The 23,802-nt window shown below is 38.6% G+C and overlaps 2 protein-coding genes across 7 annotated transcripts; both read left to right on the forward strand.

Annotated features, from left to right (window-relative positions):
- The first annotated feature begins 1,363 nt into the window (after positions 1 to 1,363).
- LOC104426522 (thylakoid membrane protein TERC, chloroplastic) lies at positions 1,364 to 23,548 on the forward strand. Of its 5 annotated transcripts, none has more exons than XM_018865246.2 (15): positions 1,365 to 1,702; positions 1,795 to 1,875; positions 2,366 to 2,487; positions 2,569 to 2,645; positions 3,178 to 3,265; positions 3,391 to 3,471; positions 3,573 to 3,629; positions 4,085 to 4,166; positions 6,228 to 6,277; positions 6,510 to 6,566; positions 6,736 to 6,814; positions 7,217 to 7,275; positions 9,089 to 9,146; positions 9,227 to 9,352; positions 23,392 to 23,548. In XM_018865246.2, the coding sequence occupies exons 1-14, from the start codon at positions 1,564 to 1,566 to the stop codon at positions 9,316 to 9,318; spliced, it is 1,122 nt and encodes a 373-aa protein (XP_018720791.2). In that variant the 5' UTR covers positions 1,365 to 1,563; the 3' UTR covers positions 9,319 to 9,352; positions 23,392 to 23,548. The 5 variants fall into 5 exon arrangements, 3 of the variants coding, with proteins under 3 accessions (XP_039161613.1, XP_018720791.2, XP_010037904.2); XM_010039602.3 differs by lacking the exon at positions 23,392 to 23,548 and adding an exon at positions 9,682 to 10,099 and having other exon boundaries at positions 1,367 to 1,702; XR_005547898.1 differs by lacking the exon at positions 9,089 to 9,146 and having other exon boundaries at positions 1,364 to 1,702.
- LOC104426521 (glutathione S-transferase L3) lies at positions 11,118 to 13,937 on the forward strand. Of its 2 annotated transcripts, none has more exons than XM_039305680.1 (10): positions 11,118 to 11,231; positions 11,358 to 11,432; positions 11,824 to 11,884; positions 11,998 to 12,084; positions 12,419 to 12,517; positions 12,634 to 12,736; positions 12,853 to 12,929; positions 13,079 to 13,186; positions 13,516 to 13,596; positions 13,686 to 13,937. In XM_039305680.1, the coding sequence occupies exons 1-10, from the start codon at positions 11,218 to 11,220 to the stop codon at positions 13,707 to 13,709; spliced, it is 729 nt and encodes a 242-aa protein (XP_039161614.1). In that variant the 5' UTR covers positions 11,118 to 11,217; the 3' UTR covers positions 13,710 to 13,937. The 2 variants fall into 2 exon arrangements, with proteins under 2 accessions (XP_039161614.1, XP_010037903.1); XM_010039601.3 differs by having other exon boundaries at positions 13,698 to 13,937.
- Positions 23,549 to 23,802: the final 254 nt, after the last annotated feature.

The raw sequence follows: 23,802 nt of genomic DNA on the forward strand, positions 1-23,802 counted from the left end.
AATTACTTGGATTCCATCAAACGCAACGTGGCAAAACTCGAGATCAAAGTAAATGCTACTAATTGAACGATAATGATTTTCAAAGGAAAATAACCGTTCAATCGTGTCAAGTACGGGTCAGGATCAATTTAATTTTCGGTAAACGACACACATGATCTCTCAATTGTGGTCTAATGGGTGACGTAATCCTTTAACTTTAAATTTATTCCAAGTAGTTCATGAATCATTTTTCTTATTATCTCTTCAATTTTAGCAAAACACGGTATATAAGATTGTCAATGAGTACATATCAATTTTGTATACAAAGAAATAAACCCACCATATTTAATCATATGTCAAAATCATTTATATAGTCTTACTATAATAATTCTTCTATTTCTTAAATTTCATGATGACTGTTACGTTTATAATTCCAAAGATCATATATTTTCTTCCGAATTTACTAAGAGTGTAAAAGGATTTCTAATATATGCATATAATATAAGGCCATGTTTGGTAACTATCCAAACATTGCCAAATTATGATTCTTTGTTTTCAGAATCAGTTTTAGCCTAAAATCGTGTTTGGTAAAATTTTTATTTTCGGGAACAAATTTTTTCCTGGGAACAGATTGGAAGTGGAATTAAGAATAAAAAAAAAAATTGATTCTTGTTCCGAAAACAAATTTGAGAATCAAAACCAACAACTCTTCTTCTTCCCTTTGGCCATCTCGCGATTGCCGTTTACCACCACCCGTGCACCGTCCACCGCCGCCACCCGTCGTCCGTCGATTCAACAAGCTCGCCGGAGGCAAGCCCGCCCACCAGAAGGCTCACCTCACTAGATTTGGCGAGGCCGAGCCTCACCGGTGGCCACGCGAGCCTTGCCGAGGCTGGGCGAGGCCCGCCCATCCCCGGCGAGGCTCGCCTGGCTATCGACGAGGTTAGGTGAGCCTCGCCTAGCTACCGACGAGGGTCGGCCTCACCGAGGGCGGTGACGCTCCGATGAGGTTGCCGACCCTCATCTCGGCTAGTCATCGGTCCGACAATCGACCACAAGAAGAATAAGAAAAATAGGAGAAAAAGGAAAAAAAAATTATTTAAAAATTTTTAAAAAATTGATTTGAAAAAAAATGAATGAAGACACTACCATACGTAATTCTATTCCAGAATTAGAAATTTTGAACTGTTACCAAACGACTACTTAAAATCAGTTCCTAGGAACAGAACAAAAAAAAAAAATCATTTCTAATCAAAATTTACTCCCGATAACATAATCTTTAGCAAACACGCCTAAATTGTGGATAAACAAACTTCAAAATATGAACGGTCGTCCTCTTTACCAAAAAAAAAATATGAACGGTCGTCCTCGTTCAATTCTCCTTTAGGCCGCAACAGGACAGAGCTTCTCGTGCTGGCCTGGCCACTGGACCCTGCGACTGCGAAACCATAACCTGCGCTGCGCGGTGCACAGCATCTCCCGTCGCTCTTCTCTCTCGCGGAATTCTATGGATAAGAACGGACTCCGACTCGTCTCCACCTCCTCGCCGTCGAAGCTCTGACGACGACCCTCCGATCGGAAGCCATGGGACTCGCTTCGGCCCTCCAGAGCTGCGCGCGGAGCCCCCGTCCCTTCTCCTCCCCGTCGCCGTCGCCGTCGCCGTCGCCGTCGCTTCAGCTCTCGTCTCGGTCCCCCTGCGCTCGCGTTCCCGCTCTGATCGCAGGTCTCTCCTTCATCGCTACCCGCGCCCGCGTCAGCTTTCTTTGACTGGTCTCAATTGGATTTGATTTATCTTCTTTTTTCTTGGTTTTGCAGATATTCGAACTCGCCACGGCCACTGCGCTCCGGTCTCTTGCTTGAAGAAGACTGAGCAGGAGGACGATTTGTCCACCTCCGGTGAGATTTCGGTGTTGCGGCACTGGCTCCTAGTGAATCGCTCGTGTTATGCGCGTGTTCTGTGTACCTACCTGTGTCGATAAGTTTCCTAAATAATGATGGCCTTGAACTGTCCGACTTGAGAGTACTACTAAACTTGTGTCGTGAATTTTGATGTGCCGTGTGTTATATTATGGAAGAATTGTGCATCACCCCAAGTTCCCCTAATTACACGAGTATTTGTTGGGGTGGCTGCAGAAATGGGCCCTTTCAATATATGTTTGATTTCCTCTATAGTGCTTACTCCTGGCACTGGAGGCATTTCGAGAGTATAGGATACTATCAGATGTTAATACTAGATATTATGGAGCTATTTGTTGTGAAGGGCACTTGGCCGGGTTCTTCTAGCAAAGCTGATATGTTCAATGTCCCTGCACCAAGTCATGCATTTGTAGCCAGTTCAAAAAGCTTTTGTTCCTAATTAGCAATCTCCCTTCATCGAGCGATGCAGGAGATGCAAAAAAGAGCGAGTTGTACAATGACATAAACAATGTCGATCAGCGTCAATTGCCAAAGAAAAGGGATCAGGAGAAAGAAAACTTTGTCTCATCTGTCAGAACTGTTGCTCTATGTGTGAGTTTGATTCAGTTTCGTTTCATAGTCAGTTTATGCTTCTGGAGCTCCTTTGGTCAATTCATGATATGCATTCTACAGGTGAGCACTGCAGTGGCTTTTGGGGTTGGTCTAGGCCTGAAGGATGGTGTTGGCAAAGCATCTGAGTTTTTCGCTGGGTATGCACAAGTATACATTTGACAAGACTAGTTTTCTTGTAGCCTATCTGAAGTGTGACCACTTAGGGCATTGCACATTTTTTAGTGCTCATAAAAAGTACATAGATAGGTACCCATTAGCATCTAGAAGAAATACTGTGCAAAGCAAGAGCAATTTCCTCTTTATTGTTGATTACCTAAGAACTCAGCCTTCCAAGCATTTTCTCCTTTTTTCTCAATTTTGTGCTATTCCTTGTTTCTTCACTTTACTGCCACAGGTCTCATGGTTTTTTGCCTTGCTTTGAAGCCTTATTGTTTGGATGACATTGGCTTACTTCTGAATTAATGACACCAAGATTGAAGAGACTTCATTCTGATTTTGAAATGTTGGTCTGCTGTTACCTTTAGTTGACTCTGAAAATCTGTTATATTCATATGTCACTCCAAGCATCTTCACAAATCATAGTCTCAGCACGCATTCCACTAGTTCAATTAATTTTGTCTAAATTTCTGAGTTCTCTCCACCTTGGTAACATGGATGCACTGATTTCAGGTACATATTGGAGCAGAGTTTGTCTGTAGACAATCTGTTTGTCTTTGTTCTTGTTTTCAAGTACTTCAAAGTGCCAATCATGTATCAGGTGCTTTGTTAACCTCTGACCATTCCCGTTCTCGTTCTACGGATGGTTTAAGTGTTTGTATTACATTCCTCACTTTGTTCGTTACCCTGATCATCTCATCATTTGACCTGCATTAATGAAAGCAGAACAGGGTACTTTCCTATGGCATTGCTGGGGCGATAATTTTTCGTCTGACATTAATATTACTTGGGTCAGCCACACTACAGGTTATTATTTATCGGCCCTATACTTGGGTCCCCATGCGACTTTTATTACTCAACAAGATTCTTATTGGGATGATTATTGATACTCTACAATGTTGTTCCAGAGGTTTGAGGGAGTAAACCTATTTCTGGCTGCAATACTTCTGTACTCGTCATTTAAGGTACCTTTTTCATCTTGAAAATTCCTGCAATGTAATCATGACATGCCTTTTTCACTTTTCTGTCACAACTGTTGATGATCCATATAGGTTTTTTATCTGAACAAAAAAGAGCACAACTCACAGTTGTGAATTCTTTAGGTTCTTGTCAAGGCTGAACTAGAGCTCAGCTATTTCTCTTGTGAGTTAGGATTAAGCAAGAGAACCAATTCTGGATGTCGTTTGCAAAAATATCTGAAGAAACTTGGTGACGACTACCGTCTTTCTCTTGAAAAACAGCTAATTAAAAGAAAAAAAAACGACTTATTTTATTCTGTTTTTTTTTGCTGTAAGGCCCTCCTTCGCCTGATATTGTGCTATTATATAATTCCTTTCACACTTATCTTCTAGTGCATTCTTCCTTACAACTTTTCATCCTCAGTTCTCTAACCAATAGAAATTTCTCTCTTCCATGATAGCTGTTCACCAGTGAAGAAGATGACAGCGACCTATCTGACAACTTTATAGTGAAGACATGCCAGAAATTTATCCCGGTCACAAGTAATGTTTTGCCTATCAGATAATTTCCTTTTTTCCCCTTAGTGTTACTCCTGATACTTGAGTTTGCTATTCTTGACTTGTGCTTGCCACTAGTGTATCAGTGGTTTGTTCTATTTTTTTTTCTTTTTTTTGAACTGAGTGAAGGCCTTTTCCATATTGTTTGGTTCTATATATTATTTTATGAGTATAATTGGCCTTATCCTTGAATTTCATCTGCGAGGAATTCTAGCTTTATCTATGAATTAGTAACCTACTTATAGTCTAATACCCTTGCTACCCTATGAAAATTTTCCCCTCTGCGAAAACTTCTTTTGTCAATTCATATTTGCTCACCTGTTTTTTTTCTTTTGTTTTGTTTTTTTTTTGGGAGGGGGGTTGATGACAAAAATATTGGTATAGCAAAACTATTAAAATGATTTTATGGGTAAAGTCATATTTTACTTTCTTTTTTTTTTTCATTCCCTTTCTTTGTTTTCTTTTGCAATTAAGTCTTCTGGCACTACTTATTCACGCAATTAAGTCCTTCTGTCGATGTTCATCTATATCCAATCGCTGACATGTTTAAATTGTCATGTTAAGTTGAGGCACCATATTCACAAAGCACAGAGCAATAGAAAGAAAAAAAGGAGAAAAAATGAATCTAGAGAGAGGGATTGGGTGAGGATCCGTGACCCTCCCTTGGTTTTTAATATTAACCCTTGCCTGAGTCCCTCAGGGAGGGTCAATGACTCTTGCTGGTAGCTGGGGGACAGTTAGTTTGCGACCAGCCTCTCTGTTGGGTTTCATTTTTTTCTTTTAAACATTATTTTCTGTTTTCTGATCTCCACAAGGAAATCTTTTGATATGCTTGTTAGTAATGTCACATTAAAAATTTGACAGTGTTATTAATGGCTAATTTCTGAACAATTTCACTGCACCAATATAAAGTCCAAGACTCAATTGCCAAAATATTGACATTTCGGAGGACTAAAATTGGACCTAAGCATTTTTTTTATCATAAATGTTGAACAAATAGCTGATAGACCACACTAACCCATAGATATGAAAGTCTTGGTTAGTGAAGTTTTACATTTTGAAAGTCTAGTCAAGTTTACATGGAAGGTTCTTTTTTTTGCTTGGGAAGCTGCTTGGGGACGTTTTCTTACTTTGGATAATATTCAGAAGAGAGGAAATAATACTGGCTGTTAGGTATTTTTCTGTGCAAGACTGAAGAAGAGAGTGAATTACTTACTTTTTTCATTGTACCTAGATCAGAAAGATTGACACTACAGTTCTTGAAAGTTTTGGAGTAAATTCAGTGGTCTCAGGCTCAGTGCGACCCGAAGTTTGGGCTTGGAGAGGGACTGGGTTTGTGCATTGGAAAGAAACAGATTACTGAGACAATTCCTCTCCTTATTTTATTGGAACAATAGTGCATTTCAAGGAGTTGAATCCTCTTGTGATTTCTTGTAGTGATGATTGGTTTTACTCTTTTCACTTTTGGTATGGCGGGAAAGTTACATTTGTTACATCTGTTTTGTTGAACATGTTAGAAATTGTCTTTTGTGTATAATTTTGTATATGTGTAGCTTCAATCTGAAGCATTTTGTATTGGGCTAGTACACCCTCGGTACCTTCTTGGTGGCACCTTCTTAGTGAAATCTTATTTATCATTAAGAAAAGTCTCACTTTTTTAACTTTAGGGATAAAATGTAACAGCCCTTATAGGTCAGGGATGATACTGCATTTTTGCTGAATTTTAGTATGTCGGTGTATATGAAGTCTCTCTTTTCCTTTTGGTAATAGATCATGATCCACCATCTGTTTAGTTTACCAATCTCTAATGAAAGATCATCAATGCATCTCTCTATCTGAAGAAGAATTTCTATAAAAATCAACAGTGCACGTTCTGCACAATAAAGTAGTAGATGCAATTCTGTAGAAGACTATATTAAGTCTTAAAAGAGCATATATTTGAAGATTTTTCGTGAACTTAAGCTAGTTTTAGTTTTGTTCCTTTGATGGTTTATTTTTCTATATCCGCTTGAAGAGGAGCTTAAATTTTTTTGTTTCCTCTTGTAGGTAGCTATGACGGTGACCGATTTTTTACAAATCAGAATGGCTTGTGGAAAGTAAGTCTTCATAACATCTGCAGTTAGTTGTGCTAGCTTTCGGTTGTTTGTTGGCATCACTTGGTAACTATGCCAGTATTTGCTGTGGAACATTCCATTCTTAAACTGTGTGAGATGCATAAGCAGGTTCTTAAAATGTATATCTCTGTGGCATCTCTAAAAATCTATAGACATTTCACAGGATTTCTTAATCTGGATTCTATTATTAACAGGCATCACACATTTTGGGCAGGCCACTCCTTTGCTTCTCACAGTAGCGGTCATTGAGCTCAGTGACATAGCATTTGCAGTATGTTTCCTTCTCTGTTTCTCTTAGTAGACATGCATATTTAACATGTCTATATCCTCAAACAATGTATATGCATGCAGCTGGCAGTGCAGATTGTATGCACACTTGCACGCATGGGTTTTCCCACTAAATGTTGTGTGGAAGCATTGATGGATTTAATCTCTTTTAGGTTGACTCAATACCGGCAGTTTTTGGTGTTACACGGGATCCTTTCATTGTGTTCACATCTAATCTGTTTGCAATATTAGGTAATTCTGACAGTATCGACTTTTTGTTGATTCTTGTAAATGCTTATTGTTTTATGTGAACTGCTCTTGCTGGAGCAGTAAAATATGTGCTCTATCCAGCATGTATAGATAAAACCTTGTATTTTCAGTCTTTTTCTGAATATTTTGAATTGGATGACTGTGATGACTAAAAGCTTTTACTCAAGCTTGATTTTCTTAGCTCCAATAGGTACCATGTTTACTTCTGAGCAAGGATATCACTATACGCAGTTTGATGTATACATATGTGGAAAAACATGCTTAAAAATATCTCTACTATTGACTGGATGAGAAAGGAGGATAACGTAGTGCATTGTTCTTTGAATGAACTCCTTTATGGAGTTTTATGGCTGGGAAAATAATTTTTGTTTTTATCAATTGTAGGTTTAAGGTCACTTTACAGACTCATTTCTGAGGGTATGTCAGACTTGGAATATTTACAGGTAAAGATATATTACTTGTCTGCCTGGATTTAGTGATATCTGCAAAATTTTCTCATTACTTAATGTCCTACATATTTATCAGGATGTAAGTTGTGTGCTTGTGTGATGCTTTCTTTGAAGACACCTATGTATCATCGTTAAAATAGGTGTACTAAGAATTCTAAAACTTGTGCATGACAGAAAACAATTCAGCCTTCAAATTTTTTTAATGGAGCGATTTATTCCTAAAACTCAAAAAATTTTCAATCAAGTCCTTTGCAACTCCATCTATTAAACTTGAGGGAATCATACATGGCTGTGCGGAGCAATGCTGGAGTCAGGATTTTTATCAGATTTTTAACAGGTATCACTTGATAATATGTTAAAAGATTTAGCAGTTAATTGCTCTGCTGGAAAGTTGTAGGACGGAATTACACAAGTATTAAGACTTCTCAGGTATTAATCCATGCCATCTTCACTTCACAATAGTTACTTGTCCACCATCGGATTAGCAAGACTGAAGACAAGTTTTTTTTTTTCTTTAATTTATTTATTTATAAATAACTCAATTAATGTTTCATGTTGTGAACTTCCGTGTAATCATTGGGGCCCAGACTGCACCATAAGCTAGAAAAGTTTATGTAAAATACTCCTAGGACAGAGAACTATTGAGCAATTGCTTTCTCTGTCTGATGAATGTTAAGAAACCTTTATTTTGTGGTATGCGTTATCTCTAAAAAATAAATTAAAATTCTTCTTGGAAAGTGTGAATCAATGTTTCACATTAGGCTGCTGGCTCTACTGTCCCGTGTGATCACCTTGTGATGGTAATCTTATCATCTAAATCATGTGTTGTCTAATAGCCAAGGCGCTTTATTTGTGATTCTTGCTGGATTGGTGCATATTATGCATCGCTATCCAAATATAGTGAGCTTCTGCATGTCCTGGTTGTGATTCACCTTCAAGTTGGTCTCTTTATATGTATATCCTTCAAAAGAGATAGTTGATCTATTCACATGTCAGAAAGCATGCAGACTTGAATAACCTTGAGATGTGTATTTAATTACACATTGCTATGAGGATCAAGGTGCGTTGAAACTTGAAAGCGTGATTTATGCTACTGAGTTCATTATGGAGTCTTTACTTTGAGGCAATGGAATACCGATCAAAGTTATAGGATCATTTTTATTTTTGGGTTAATTTCTGTGTCTTTAGGGTTGTCTTCAATTGCCACTTTGGTGGATAGTTTAAATTAGCTTACTGCACTTTTGGTTGCTGTACTGCCTTACATGCTTATTATGGGTTATTATGTATTGGAGTATTCACAAAATATCCCTCTCCAGTAGTGGGATAATATTAATAATAGTGAACAAATAAGAATTAACGATATCAATAATTAATGTAATTACATTTTTAATAAATTGATTATACTATGATCAAAGGCTTCCTTACAAGATTATACTCATTAATAATTAATAATTCTGCTCCCTTATTTGAGCTAGAAAAAGGATTGCATATGACTTGGTTATTCTCCTCCATTTTTCTCATCAAGCTGTTCTTTGTGGTTCACTTTTCACCATCCATAGGGCCACTTATATAGTATGATAATTACAATAGTTAAAATGAATATCATTATCTAGTATGATAGTATTATGTTATTATACTAATTGTTTGCAGTAATGTTAGATAGGAAGAATGTATGGCATCCATGTTCTGTGAAATTTCTAGCTTGATATTGTGTTTTGCAACAGCTGCATTTCATACAATATATGAGTTTCTGTGCTTTCTCTTTGAGTTAGTTCATTTGGGTTTCTTTTGAATTTTTTTCTTTCAGCCATCCATTGCCGTTGTGCTGGGCTTCATCGGGTGTAAAATGATCCTAGATTATTTTGGTACGCCTTTTTGGGCTTCTGTTTTGTTTTCCATGTGATGTCTGCTATTGAGAGGAATAGCTAAATGCTTTACGTGGCAGGTTTTCATGTTTCGACAGAGGCTTCTCTTGGTGTTGTAGCAACATGCTTAAGTGCTGGAGTACTTTTAAGTCTTCTCAAGAAATCCAATTAGCCAAAGATGCAGTTTAAGTATACAGCTGCCTCAGGTGAGAAATCTGCTTGTTAACGTTGCGTCTGAGTAACCAGTGCTCCTTCATTTCACACATCCAGCCATCCTTTGTTTATTGTGACATGAGAGTCGTGACTTTATGCATCTCCAAAACTGTGCTGGTCATTGCCAAAGAACGGATTACTTTCAGTCTCTGGAGAGCAAGATTGTTTTGAAAGAGAAATTTCTTCCACATTCTTCACCCTTCGGAGGCAAGGTGCACTTGGATAGTGGCTAGGAGACTTTACAGCCTCATCTTCGGCTTACCTGCTGTATGTCCACTGTCATTTCTCATGAACATGATGGTGATAAGATGCTTGTCTTCAGGCTTTTGTGCAGTGCGGTGACTCTCCAACATTCTCGAGCTCCTCTGGAAGTGGTGGTATCTTTGGGAGGCATCCAAGAATTACATGACCCTGCATATATGAATACGCATCAGTACCACCGGATGTCCACAGATTGCCAGGAACTGCTATTGCCATACCAAGAGGGAGAATAAGTGAGGAAGTGAAGATAGAAAACATAGTTGATAAGTTGAATTCACTTGTGTAACTGGCTCAATGCTTCAAATTGCGAAGTAGAAGAGCGCTTTTACACTGATTGGTGAAGCGTACATGAAGCCTTCACTATACAATGCGTTTCTTGGTTACTGTTCAGGTATTTGAATAAAATGTCTAGAGAACTTTGTGTACTGCATGCACAATTCTTTTTAAGTGTTGATGCCAAGAAATTTGTTGCTTTGCTTTATGCTGAACCCCAAGCTCAGGGAACACTTCCTCGTGGAAAAAAGTCGAGATGCTTCGTGTTTGGAAAAAGGTTGAATTAATCCTTGGGGAGGTTGTGCCCACTGGATCGAAGGAGAGAATCTCACCCGTTGATCATAAACCTTGTAACCATTTAATATGACGAAACTTTGCATAGGAATTACAACAACGATGCTCGTGATATCGGTGGACCCCCAAGAACCCCCTTTAACTGTGGCTTGAGCTGTAGAGGTTTCTGCGACTCCGGTGCAGCCTAATTGCTTTAGAAAAAATGGCATGCGTTTATTCACACTTACTTAAATTGAGTGCAAATTGAAACTTTTTGGCCAGAGGAATGATGTTAAAGTATAAGGTTGAATGCTGAATATTTCACGTGCGGATGGGGCGAATCGTGGCATGGGTTCGAGGGGTTTCCCTTTGAATCAAAAGCTGGGGGCGTTTTACGTCACCACTGACGAAATCTGCAGCATCTGCTTAATGTTTTATATTAAGCTGGGATCTAGAGCAGCCCTGACTTTTGAGCACAAACCGATGAAAGTTCTTGTTTACGTGCTTGAATGAAAAACCATGGCGTTAATCAATCAGACTGCCTGCTTTGAGTTTTGATTACTTCCAAACGTGTAAAAGTCATTGAAATGGTGATTCGGTGAACATACTCCTGGTGTGTAAACTGTGCGGCCATAACAAAACTTTTATTTTTCAGTTGAATACACTATGAAATTTTACGAAATTTCGATATGTGATTTATTAGATCCAGTAAAATGAGTCTAGACAAAGATTGTTCATACTTAGACTATAAAATCAAAAGGAAAGGTTTATTATATATGGACCAATTGTAAGGATACCCATTATGGATTGAACGGTAACTGTTCGGGTGTGGACAATAATGTCTTGAAAACACACCTGACCTCATTGCTTACCAATTCGCAATTGCCATACCTCATCAAAGTAAAAATCAAACCAAACACTTCCTCAAGTGATATGTATAAATTAGATGCAGACACACACTTCATCCTCGCAATGATCTTGTATCGCGACCACTATATCATTCTCCATAAGCCCTAAACCTTTCGCTAAGACTTCACAAGACAGTGCAACAATGGCCACTGATCTGTAAGACGACCCACCTTCATCTCACCTATTTACCTCTTTTGTTCTATTTTACTTTACTTTATGGATCTGGTTACCAACATGGACTTCTACCTTTTCCTTTCTTTTTCTCTTGATGCCTTAATGCAGAAAAGCGAGAGAGACTCTCCCTCCACCACTGGATTCTACTTCAAACCCACCTCCTCTTTTTGATGGAACCACCAGGTCATGCTCACATTGTAACTCTTAACATGTCCCATCTTTCCTTAATCTTATTTATCTAGCTTTCATCCACATCACATTGGGCTCAAAAACTTTTCTCTTTGAAAGTATGTCACATTCATGCATTTTATAGATGATGGGGTGGTCGGTCGGAACCAATAAAAGTGCAAAAACTAGATGAAAACTCGTGTTTTTTAATGGGATGTAATAGAGTCCTATGTACTCTTGATGTGTGATTAGCTTGGATCTATTAGAATTGGTGCTTTCTATCCTTTTTTTGGTAGATCTCTTGACTGAGTACATTTATGCAGTATCTGCAGCTCTGTTTACACTGTACTGTAGAACACCCAGCCATTTGACAACAAGATTCTAAGGCTTTCTCCTGGTCTTGTAGGTTGTATATAACTTACAGGAGCCCTTTTGCCCAGCGTGCATTGATCACTAGGAATTGCAAGGTCTCTCTCTCTCTCTCTCTGCGATTGCTTTTCTTCTGATTTCTGTCCTTTATTCTGTAACTCCTACATGGTTACTATAGTGAATGTATGCACTGACTGCTGAGTCGTTGCAGGGACTGCAAGACGAGATCAAGTTGGTCCCTCTCTCTCTCACCGACAAGCCTGCTTGGTATAGAGAGAAAGTTTACCCCGTCGACAAGGCACTGCTCTCTCCCCTTCTCTTCAGTCAAGTTTTCCTGTACGGAGCTGTCATTTTTTGTACTCTGTTAAGAATTCCACTGAGAATTGAACTAAAAAATTGGACTGTGCCATGCACTGTCCTACGATCCACTCACATTCATTATGCAACTTGTGCTTGCATTTGACACTACAATGTTCGGCAGAAGATTGCTCTTAATAACTGAGGATAAATTGAAAGAAGTAATGAAAGGGATCCAGTTGTATTCAGCGAGAGTGCTTATTATTATGACAAGTTGGTGATTAATTTTCTGTTACTCCGATGACACATTTCTTCTCTTTCATTAATTGCATTAGGTACCATCTCTGGAACATGACAACAAGGTCATGGGAGAGTCTCTTGATATAATGAAGTATATTGATAGCAAATTTGAAGGGCCATCTCTTTTCCCCACTGTAAGTCTACTCACATTCTTTTTCTAGGGCTAAAAATGTATGGATGAGTTAAACCCGCATTTTATTTTCATCCTGGATTCTATTTATTTAAATTTGGGTAAAATGTCATTCTGCAGGATCCTGCGAAAAGAGATTATGGTGAAGAGTTATGGTCTTACTCCCTCGAGTTTGTTGAAACAATGTATTCAGCATTGAAAGGAGAAACAGTCAAAGAACTGGGTAAGACTTAAGAATAAAAAGTCTTTGCTGAGGAACTCAGAGAACTCCAGACTAACATGGAAACATATGTTGAAGAGTCCATTTTCAGATGAAACTGATGTTGAATTTCATGGCAGGTCCTCCTCTCGATCACTTAGACCGTGCCCTCCAGAAATTCGACAACGGGCCATTCTTCCTTGGCCAGTTCAGTTTGGTAAGCCACCCCTTTTACAGATTTAATTTGCAGCCAAAATGATTAAACAATACTATCAACAGTATAGTACACATCCTTCTTGCAAAAAGAAAAAGTTGCTTTTTGCAACTGAATTGTATCCTTATTTCCACAACTGATTCACGATTTAGGTGGACATAGCTTTCATACCAATTGTCGAAAGAATCCAGTTACTCTTATCAGATGTGTGGAAGCATGATATCACGTTGGGAAGGCCAAACTTAGCTTCCTGGATAGAGGTAATAATTCGCCAACTTTTGTTCATATAAACTTATTGCACTCGGCACACATATGACTTCCTTCTATCCAAAAAGGCAAGCAGCACTTAAATGAGAAAGAAGGCCAAGGGCTCTATATATAAACCATAAGCCCTAAGCAGTCCCAAAAGCCGAACTCAGCAACAATGCGACAAGTTACCATGGATTCTGAAGTTCTTGTTCACCTTTCTTGTATACTTGGATTCATGCACTCACCGACTTGAACACGTGACTGCTTGTGCTCATACATGGACAATGTGCTCAACTTAATAAGCTGAGAGATTCTCACCAGACCAAGTGATTTTGTGCAGGAGATGAACAAGATCGACGCATACACGCAGACCAAATATGATCCTCAAGACATCGTTGCATATATCAAGACACACTTCTTGGTATCGTTCCTTCTGATACACCCACATTTGCCAACAAATCTTCTTGTCAGAAATTAAGCAACTCATAAGTGTCTACTTCTCACAAGAAGTCTACTTTGCAGGTGAAGCATTGAGACCTGAGCACACCAGCTGTAATTCTTCTGTGTCTGGTGGGTGCGAGAGTTTCAACTTTGCAAGATGCTGCTGTACTTTTTGCCAAGGTCGTTATAAGTCTTGGTCCTATATGTTGTATAGCATTCTTACTGGCTTGAATAATATTTGGATAAATAATTGTACTGTATCGGTCACTTCTGCTTTAACCTACGAATGTGTGCAATCAAAGACTTGAGATTGCATCATCATTTCTTCTTTAATTTGGTTATTGCTATCTTTTTTTCTCTTCTGATCACTTGAGACCACAACAAGGCTGGCGATGGTTTTCGTCTTCGACATGAATACATTACACAAGGAAAGTATGCGGAGGAATGATTAGTAGGGGAATGAATGATCACTTTAGAAATAAAGTAAGCGAAGGGAAGATTGATCACTTTAGAACTCAAGGTAGTATGACGAAAAGCCCTGAACCAAATTGGCGTAACCCACTCAGATATAAAGACAACCAAGGAAAATTCCGATGTAAATGCGAGGATAATCACGAATAGCAATTGTTACTGAACATGAAATGATTGATGCTCGAGCCATATAAGCAAAAGCAAACTGTAGACCAAATACTAAATGCGTGCATGCAGCTTGTTGAAACCAAATGAAGCCAAAACGAAGATATTATACATGAATACAGATCTGTAATTCACTCCAGTGCCATTGAAAAAGAAGTCAGATTACATTCGAAGTGTACTCCTGACAGATAATGTTTCCTTGCTCTCCAAAGTACAAGGCTAACGGGTATCAAACACATGATGTATTTAGTAAGATCAGGGTCATGGCCGCACCACAGCTAAAGGAAGAATAGCAGATCTGTGAGAAAGCCACAAAGAAATATGTAGGCTATATACATGGGGCAGAGAGACTAAGGGCCGAGAATGTGGTAAAACTACTTACAAGGCCACTTGCATACACTTACGGCAGGGAAAGTGCAGAAGCCACCCCCACGGGAAACCATAAAAAATCTAATTGATGGCATCGATTAATAAGGAGTTAGGTTTGATCGCTAGAATGTAATCTGTAGTGTAATCGCTCCGAAAGTAAACAGAGCGCTTCGGACCAGCAGCTGCATTGGTTGGGTCAAAGAGTGACCCTCAGACCCCTTCTATCTAGAAAAGTTCTGTCCTGAACCAGATACCATGGGACTCACTTAATCTTCTTGGTTTTCTCTCTATCTGATATTTTACCACCATTCAGCTTCTTGAAACTTTCTTTCTTTCCTCTAGGAGGGGTAAGAGGAGCGAAGTGGTTGCCCAGGGTTGATTCGGCATCAGGATCAAATTTTTGGGAAGCAAGATACGTCAGAGCCGTGACGACATCAGCGATGACTGGACGCACATTGCAGCAATTGCAAGAGCTTGGTACTACCCCCTTGGAGGGTATTGACCTTGGAGTGTCGGGTCAGCCATGAGCACAAACTTTCTTCGATTTTTGAACAATGGTCTCGCCTGCAGTTTTTCAGATGAAAATTGCATTAGACTAATCCAACATGAAGTCACCAGGAGTAATAAAGAGAAAGTTGCATAAGCTTCGACAAAGCTGCCCCCGATAGCTTTGAGATGATGTAGCTTTTAAACCTTTTAAGAGAGACTAATAGCAATTTTTCTAGAAATATGAAATCATAATGATACTAACGCTACCGAGATAATTTTACAATAATGAAAATAAAAATCATATTAAAAATAACATATGAAATAATTATTATAATAACAAGATACCGATAGAAACAATTATAATACAAGATGCTTCAATTATAACATTATGATAATTATATATAAATGTTATAGTCATCATTATAATTTCTCTAGTAATAATTAAATATTGTTGCTATTACTGTTGTTGTTGTTGTTATTAGGATATAGAGTGAATATTTGATGATGATGATAATCATTACTAGCAGCATCATTATTATTAGGGAAAATTATCAAAAAAGTCTTAAATCTATTACAATTATGCTAATTCAATCATAAACTTATTTTTTTAGTCAATTGAGTTCTAAATCTTTTGTAATTGTGTCAATTCGGTTTATCCAAATAAAATTGGCTAGTCGATGTTCACGCCGACAACAATTTTTTTTTAATAAAATTTTATTTTTCCGATTATTTTATTAATTTTTTTTAATCTTTTATTTATTTATTTCTTTCTTTCTTTAACTTCTTCCTCCTCCCTCCTTCTTCCTTTGGCTTCGGCGACCGGCTAGAGGGGAGGGTTGGCCGATCAGCGGACTAAGACAGTCGAACGAGCTCACCTCACTGTCTCTAGGTGAGGGTATAAGTGTCAAAATGGGTCTTAAACCCATACATGACTCATTTATGATTTAAATGGATTACATATGAGCTACTTACATTTTGAAGTGGATTATATATGAGTCACTTATATTTTGAAGAGACTAGTTAAATAGGTCTTAAATGGATTGGACTTAAAAACCCATTTCCATTATAAGCCTCCCACTCTCTCTTTCCCCTAAAATGTTTTTTTTTTTTCCATAAAAATCAAAATCAAAATCAGAATTATATTTTATATTTTATATTTCATTTTTCTTTTCTTTTCTTTTTCTTTCCTTTTGTTTCTTTCCTCTTCCTCCTTCCTTAACTATGGATGGCCGGCAACCAGCTGGTGACTTAAGTTTGCTAGCATTGTGCAAGCTTTAGCTTGCCAATGTTTGGCGAGGCTCGAGCTCGCCTATGACCGGTTCGACCGTTGTCATGGCCAGTAGCCACTAAAGAAGAGGTAAAAGAAAGAAATTAAAAAGAAAAGAGCAAAAGAAAAAAAAAAACAATTAAAAATCGATTTAAACAAATTAAAAATTAAAAATTTGTTTTTATGAAAATTATAAAAATTGTCTATTAAATTTGTATTGCATTAAAGTGGTTTAGTAATACTATTTTTTTAAAATCATAAGAAATAAGTTTTCTTAGGTTTAGTTAAAGGTTTTTCACATTTTTTATTTTTTATTAATTTTTTATTGTTTAATTTACTTTTTAAATTTGATGTGAAGTTTTTATTCAAGTAACATATATATGAAGAGCTTAAAGTAAATTAAATGGGTGAAATGGATTGACCTAAATTGAGTTAAATATTAATCTGTTTCGATAATATGGATTGAGTTGGATATGGGTTATCAAATTTACATTTCATGAAAAATGAGTCAAACTATTTTCGACCCAACTTTGATGACCCTTTGCGAGGGCGAGCTTGCCCAACCACTAACGGGCGACCCCTCGTTGTCGCTAGGTTTGGCGAGGTGAGCCCTCACCAAATCTAGTGAGTGCTTGGGCGAGCTAGTCCTCACCCAACAACCGCAAGGTGAGCCCTTGCCAGATCCGGTGGAGGCTTGCCTCGCCAGACCTAGTGACGGTGAGGCAAGCCCTCGCCAGATCTGGCGGTGACTCGCCCCACCAGTGGCTAGGTGAGCTTAGCTCGCCTAATGATGGAGAGGTGAGCTCGCTTGGCTGCCTCAATCTGACGATTGACCAACCTTCCATTCTGGCTGGTCGCTAAAGCCAAAGCATGAAGGAGGGAGAAAGAGGGAGGAGAAAAAAAGACAAAAAAAAAAAATACTACTAAAAAATTATCGTCAGTGACCGCATTACGTTAGCGCCTACCAGCTAATTTTGGCCGGATGAACTGAATTAATATAATTGCAAAATGTTTAGAACTCAATTGACCAAAAAAATAAGTTTATAACTGAATTGATATAACTATAATAGGTTTAGGACTTTCCTAGTAATTTTTTTATCATTATTATATGGTGAAAATGGTAAATACCAAAAACTTTAATAACATGGACAAGATATATCCAACAACGTTATGAGTCATTTTTTCATCATTTGGATAGTCTCGGCAATCTCGCACCAGCTATTGTCAAACGCATTAATCGTCGTAGGACAGCACCTTTATGCAAAATGTTGCCAGCACATAGGCTACTACAGCATAGTTACATCACAACTGCAGCTGTACCAAATACATTTGTACGCATGTCACTTCACTGCTTCTATATGTCATTCAACTTTTAATTATGTGTGCAGACATTAGAGATTTTCTCATTGAAAATTTCACTAAATGGCAGATTTTAAGTAGACTCCATACATGGAAACATCATTTTGCAGTTTGAAAAGGAAAATATAGGTATCGACTATTAGCATCTTTTACCCATGCAACCAGGTTTTGTTCTTCCGCAGCTCTTGAATCGTCAATTGCTTTCCCGCCAGTTATAATTTCCAAAAGGATGACGCCGAAGCTATAGACACCTGATTTGAGCGTCGATGTAATTCACTTTCGTTTCATAGTCAGTTTACGCTTCTGGAGGTTCTTTGGTCAATTTATGAATTGCACTCTACAGGCAAGCACTGCAGTGCCTTTAGGTGGTCTAGGCTTGAAGGATGGCGTCGGCAAGGCATTTGAGTTTTTTGCTGGGCATGCACAAGTGTACACTCGACAAAAATAGGATTTTTTTAGCCTGTCCAGTGTGCGACCAATTTAGGGCATTTACAACTTTGTCGGAATTTAATCGATAACAAAACTTGAGAACATGCAAAGATGTAACGCTGGAATTGAATCGACGCCAATACAACCGAGATAAAGATACGCGTCGAATTTAATTGAAGGTGTGAATCAAAAAGCCATACCTAAGAAAAATAAAGTGCAATGCATAAAAGTAAAGATAATTGAAAGATTACATTTTGATTGTTAATGTGCCTCTTCAATTGATGAGGACTTGGTATTTATAAACCTTCTATCATAACCATTTGAGAGTAGTTCCTTCGTGATTGTAACTATAAGTCCACCCTTCCAAAAATCCTGTCCCCATATTCCCACATTGTCGATTCTCTTTCAAAGTAGCTGTCCTTCAAAACAGCACCTAAATTTCTCCATGTTCGTTTCCCATTGTAACTGCTCTCCACGATCTTCCCTAATGGGTCTACACATGCCTGAGCCTTGATTTAATCCTCGCTTTGAATCGATCATCTTGTTGCAAAGTCAGCACACTCATCGACGAACTCTTGTCTAATAATTGGCAATCATTTGTCGTCACTTGTCCACTTTAATAAGAATGCAATAATGCATCATTTTCATATCCATTCGGTCTAATAATTGGCAATCATTTGTCGTCACTCGTCCATTTTAAGAGGAATGCAATAATGCATCATTTTCATATCCATTCGGCCATTAGTCCCATTGACCAAATAATGCCAAGAAAGACAATCTGCCTTCCTCCTCAGATGACCAAACATACCCATATGGCATATTCACCGCCTTTTATTTTTCTTTTCATTGCTACGCTTTGACGGTTGCATACGAAGCTGTCGAGTCTACTTTTATCGCTTCTTGTCGATTATCGACGGTTACATAAACTCAATTACGTTAATAATTTTTCTCGACTCCATTATCTTGATTATTGTATTCAAGATTGTCGACTTCACTTCCGTCGACTCCCTTTCCATCAATTCCTTCACATTGTCAATTACATGCCAATAATCATTAATGATTGGACATTTTTTTGGTATAAACACACTCCAAGTATCTTCAGAAATCACGGTCTAAGTACACATTCCGCTTGTTCAACTAATTGTCTAAATTTCTGAATTTTCTCCACCTCCGTGACATGGAATAGTTGGGGGCATCCTTCGTCACCGCTGATGAAATCTGCATCATCTACTCAATGTTTTATATTAAATCTCGAGCAGAAACCGATGAAAGTTCTGTTTTCGTGCTTGAATGAAAAACTATGACGTTAATCAATCAGACTACCAGCTTTGAGGGTTTTTTTTTTTTTTTTTTTAAGTTTTGACTACTTTTTTTTTTCAAAAGCAGAAATATTTCATTATTTAAGCAAAAGATGAGAGGCCTGGTAGATGAGCATCATTACATAAAAGGTCGAACAGAGTTTGATGAGAGGATAAGACCCAATTTAGAGATAAGTAATTTTTCTTGTGGGCTTGGGCTATCTAATCTGCAATATGGTTGGCCTCTCTAAAGCAGTGTACTATTTGAATATTTGATAATGCCCTCATTCTTTCCTCACACTTACTAACAAAAGATTGAGTCTCCCAACTCAACTATTCGAACTATTTATGACTTTGACTAGTTGCAAGTTGTCTGACTAAAAAATAAACACTTCGTGTCTTTTAGAAAAGAAGTAGTTGAGGACTTCTCATAAGGCTAGGGTATCAATCATCAAGGGAGAGGAAGCTGACCGATTCAGCGACTCCTCCCAGTAGCCTCCCACCTGAATCTCGGCAGATGCAAGCAAAGGAGTGCTTCAGCGAACCAGGCGCGTATGTTCCATCTATGTTGATCTTGTAAGCTCCTTCCGGCGGTGGAATCCAGATTTGAGGTGTTTCAACTTCTCGATTTTGAGATCTGCTGTTTTCGCTGTTCCCCGAGCTAGCCACTCGGCGATGGGTCGATCCTCCATCTACACGGTGCCCAGGTTGCAGCTCCGGTAGACCTGCTCTGCTTCCTGATTCAGCATCAGCTCTGGCGCCCGGAGCTCTTACTTCCAAACGTGCAAATGTCATTCAAATTTAGACCCAAAAAAATGTCATTTAAATAATGGTGTGTGAAAAACGTGCTCCCGGCGATTGAACCGTGCGACTATACAAGAACTATTTTTCAGTGGGATACAATATAAAATTTCACGAAATTTAGATATATGATTAAAATCTAGACAATGGTTGCTTAGACTTTTCGTTTAGATGGAAAGGGAAAGTGTATTGTAAGATATGTGTACCACAAGTTCAAAACTTATTGCGAAAGTGTAATTAAGTCATATAACTTTCAAAAAATGTAATCAAGTTCTAAAATTTATCAAATTGGTGTAACCGAGTCATTCTATTAATACCGTCAATTTGTTAAAGTAAAAATGCTTGACGTAGTAATTTTAAATTAATTTCTCTTTTTTATGTGACATTTTTATTAATTTTTTTCTAATCTTATTTAAATAATATTAACAAACTAAAATATTTATAAAAAAAAGGAAGAAAAGAGAAAAAAAAAAAAAAAGGATACGGACTAGTGTGGACGCTTCTGTCTTCGCCCATTGCCAGAGGGGCTAACTGGGATTGCTGACTCTAGGCAGATGTCATTATGGCGCGACCTGGGGGGGGTCGCCGCCCCTAGCGAGTGGCCGGAATGGCGAGTGGCCGGAATGGCTCACCCAAACTGGGTTGAGGGCACCTAGATCTGGGTGAGATTGGCTACGCCTTGCCCAGGCTAGTGAGGCTTGCCAAGGGTGACGCCTTGCCAAGCCTTGCACGGGGCTAGTGTGGCTCCCCTAGATCAATGCCAGCTCTTTTTGTGGTCGGTAAGTCTCAATAATCCCAGGCAAGGGCTGTCATCGTCCAAATCTAGGTGAGCCTTGCTTAGGTCTAGCGAAGTTCGTTGACCCTCGCGTGGGGACGACAATGGGCAGCGATGGCCATTAGTGAGTCCTTGCCTTTTTCTTTTACTTTTTTTCCATTTTTGTTTTAATTATTTTAGTTGTTTAATAATATTTAAATGAAATTGGAAGGAAAATTAATTTAAAAAAATGCCACGTATGAGACAAAAATTAATTTACAAATGCAATGTCTGCATTTTCCATTGGACAATTCAATAGTATTAATAGAAGGACTCGAGTGCACCAATTTGATAAGTTGTGAGACTTGATTATACCTTTTGAAAGTTTTAAAATTCAATTGTACTTTAGTAACTTGTAGTGCAAACATCCCTTTATCATATATGGACCGAGTGTATGCCCTATGATCGCATTGAATTATTGAGGATACCGATTGGATTGAGCAATTGATATCGGGCATGTATGATAATGCCCTGGAAATAAAACACGCCAATCAAAAATAAAAAATAGAACAAACCTGACCTCATTGCCGACCAAACTCTCTGTCGCCATACATCATCAAATTAAAATCAATCTGAACGCTTCCTTGTGTGATGCATAAATTACATGGAGGCACGCACTTACAACCTCGCAATGATCTTGAATTGCGGCCATTATCCATAAGCCTTAGCCTTTCACGCAAATTTCACAAGACGCTAGGCCAAAGTTGCAACAATGGCCACTGATCCGTAAGATGAACCCCCCTTCGTCTCACCTGATTACCTCTTTTGTTCTATTTTATTTTACTTCGTGGATTTGGTTTCCAACATGAAGTTCTGCCTTTTCTCCTCTCTTTTTTCTCTCGGTGCCCTGCTTAATGCAGAAAAGGGAGAGAGACTCTCCCTCAACCACTGGATTCTACCTCAAGCCCACCTCCTCTTTTTGATGGAACTGCCAGGTCGTGCTCACATTGTAACTCTTAACATGTCCCATCTTTCCTTCCTCTTATTCATCTAGCTCTTGTCCACATCACACCAGGCTCAAAAAATTTTCTCTTCAAAAGTACGTCAGCACAATCAGTAAAAGTGCAAAGATTTGGATGAAAACTTGCGCTTTTTAATGGGACGTAATGAAAAGTCCTACGTACTCCTGATACGTGATTAGCTTGGATATATTAGAATTCGCGCTTTCTATCCTTTGTTTGGTAGATCTCAAGAATGAGTGCATTTATGTAGCATCTGCAGCTTTGTTTGCACTGTACTGTGGAACACGCAAACATTTGACGATGAGATTCTGAGGCTTTCTCCTTGTCTCGTAGGTTGTATATAACTTACAGAAACACTTATGCCCAGCGTGCATGGATAGCTAGGAATTGCAAGGTCTCTCTCTCTCTCTCTCTCTCTCTCTCTCTCTCTCTCTCTCTCTCAAGCTTTGCTATTGCTTTTCTTCTGATTTTCTGTCCTTTATTCTGTAACTCCTGCATGGGTACTATAGTGAATGTATTTCTGACTGTTGAGTCGTTGTAGGGACTGCAAGACAAGATTAAGTTGGTCCCTCTCTCTCTCACCGACAAGCCTGCTTGGTACGCAGAGGAAGTTTACCCCGTAAACAAGGCACTGCTCTCTCCCCTTCTCTTTAGTCAAGTTTTCCCGTACGGAGCCCTGTGTCATCTGACGAACTCTGTTAAGAATTCCCCTGAGAATTGAACTAAAAGATTCAGCACCGTGCCGCGCGCTGTCCCATGATCCACTACCATTCATTGCGCAACATATGCTTGCATTTGACACTGCAACGTTCAGCAAAAGATTACTCTTAATAATAACTGGGGATGAATAATCTTTTGCACGGCCACGTCTAGGGGTAAAGAATTGAAGGAAGTAATGAAAGGAATCTAGTCATATTCAACTAGCGTGCATCTCATCATGACATGTTGGTGTTAAATTTCTGTTGCTCTGATAACATTTCTTCTCTCACTAATTGCATCAGGTGCCATCTCTGGAACATGACAACAAGGTCATGGGAGAGTCCCTTGATCTGATGAAGTACATCGATAGTAAATTTGAAGGGCCATCTCTTTTCCCCACTGTAAGTCTACTCACTATCATATCTGGGCTTAAAAACATAAGGACGAATTAAACTTGGAATTTATTTTCTCTCTGGATTCTATTTATTTAAATTTGGGTAAAATTTCGTTCTGCAGGATCCCGTGAAAAGAGATTAGGGCGAAGAGTTATGGTCTTACTCCCTCGAATTAGTTGAAACAATGTATTCCGCGTTTAAAGGAGAAACAATCAAAGAACTTTGTGTACTGATGGTGATAAGATGCTTGTCTTTAGGCTTTTGTGCGGTGCGGTGACTCTCCAACATTCTTGAGCTCCTCTAGAAGTGGCATCCAAGAATTACATGACCCTGCATATACGAATACATAATTGCATCAGTACCACCGGATGTCCACAGATTGCCAGGAACTCCTATTGCCATACCAAGAGGGAGAATAAGGGTCTGCATGGTAACCTTCCCCAGCCCAAAAATTTCTATTCTTCTCTTCCCCAGAACAAAAAAAGAATAGAAACCTGTTTGATAACAAAGAAATTAGTTTTTATTCCCGAGAACAAAAAGTTAGCCCGGGAATGGTTTTGGAATAGAAATGAGAAGTAAAAAAAAGTTGCTTCGGTTCCGGAACAAGTTTAAGAAATAAGTGAATTTTTTTCTTTTATTCTTCTCTTGCTAACCACCATTGACCGCCG

The sequence above is a fragment of the Eucalyptus grandis genome, chromosome 11, assembly GCF_016545825.1.
Source record: "Eucalyptus grandis isolate ANBG69807.140 chromosome 11, ASM1654582v1, whole genome shotgun sequence".
NCBI lineage: Eukaryota > Viridiplantae > Streptophyta > Magnoliopsida > Myrtales > Myrtaceae > Eucalyptus > Eucalyptus grandis.

Excerpts from the sequence above, each read along its gene's own strand:
- LOC104426521 (XM_039305680.1), top strand. Across the intron at positions 11,885-11,997 it reads TGATCACTAGGAATTGCAAG|GGACTGCAAGACGAGATCAA; the intron begins GTCTCTCTCTCT and ends GAGTCGTTGCAG. Across the intron at positions 13,597-13,685 it reads ATATCAAGACACACTTCTTG|TCTACTTTGCAGGTGAAGCA; the intron begins GTATCGTTCCTT and ends TCTCACAAGAAG.
- LOC104426522 (XM_018865246.2), top strand. The coding sequence starts at position 1,564 with ATGGGACTCGCTTCGGCCCTCCAGAGCTGCGCGCGGAGCCCCCGTCCC. Across the intron at positions 2,646-3,177 it reads GCATCTGAGTTTTTCGCTGG|GTACATATTGGAGCAGAGTT; the intron begins GTATGCACAAGT and ends CACTGATTTCAG. Across the intron at positions 3,630-4,084 it reads TTCTGTACTCGTCATTTAAG|CTGTTCACCAGTGAAGAAGA; the intron begins GTACCTTTTTCA and ends CTTCCATGATAG.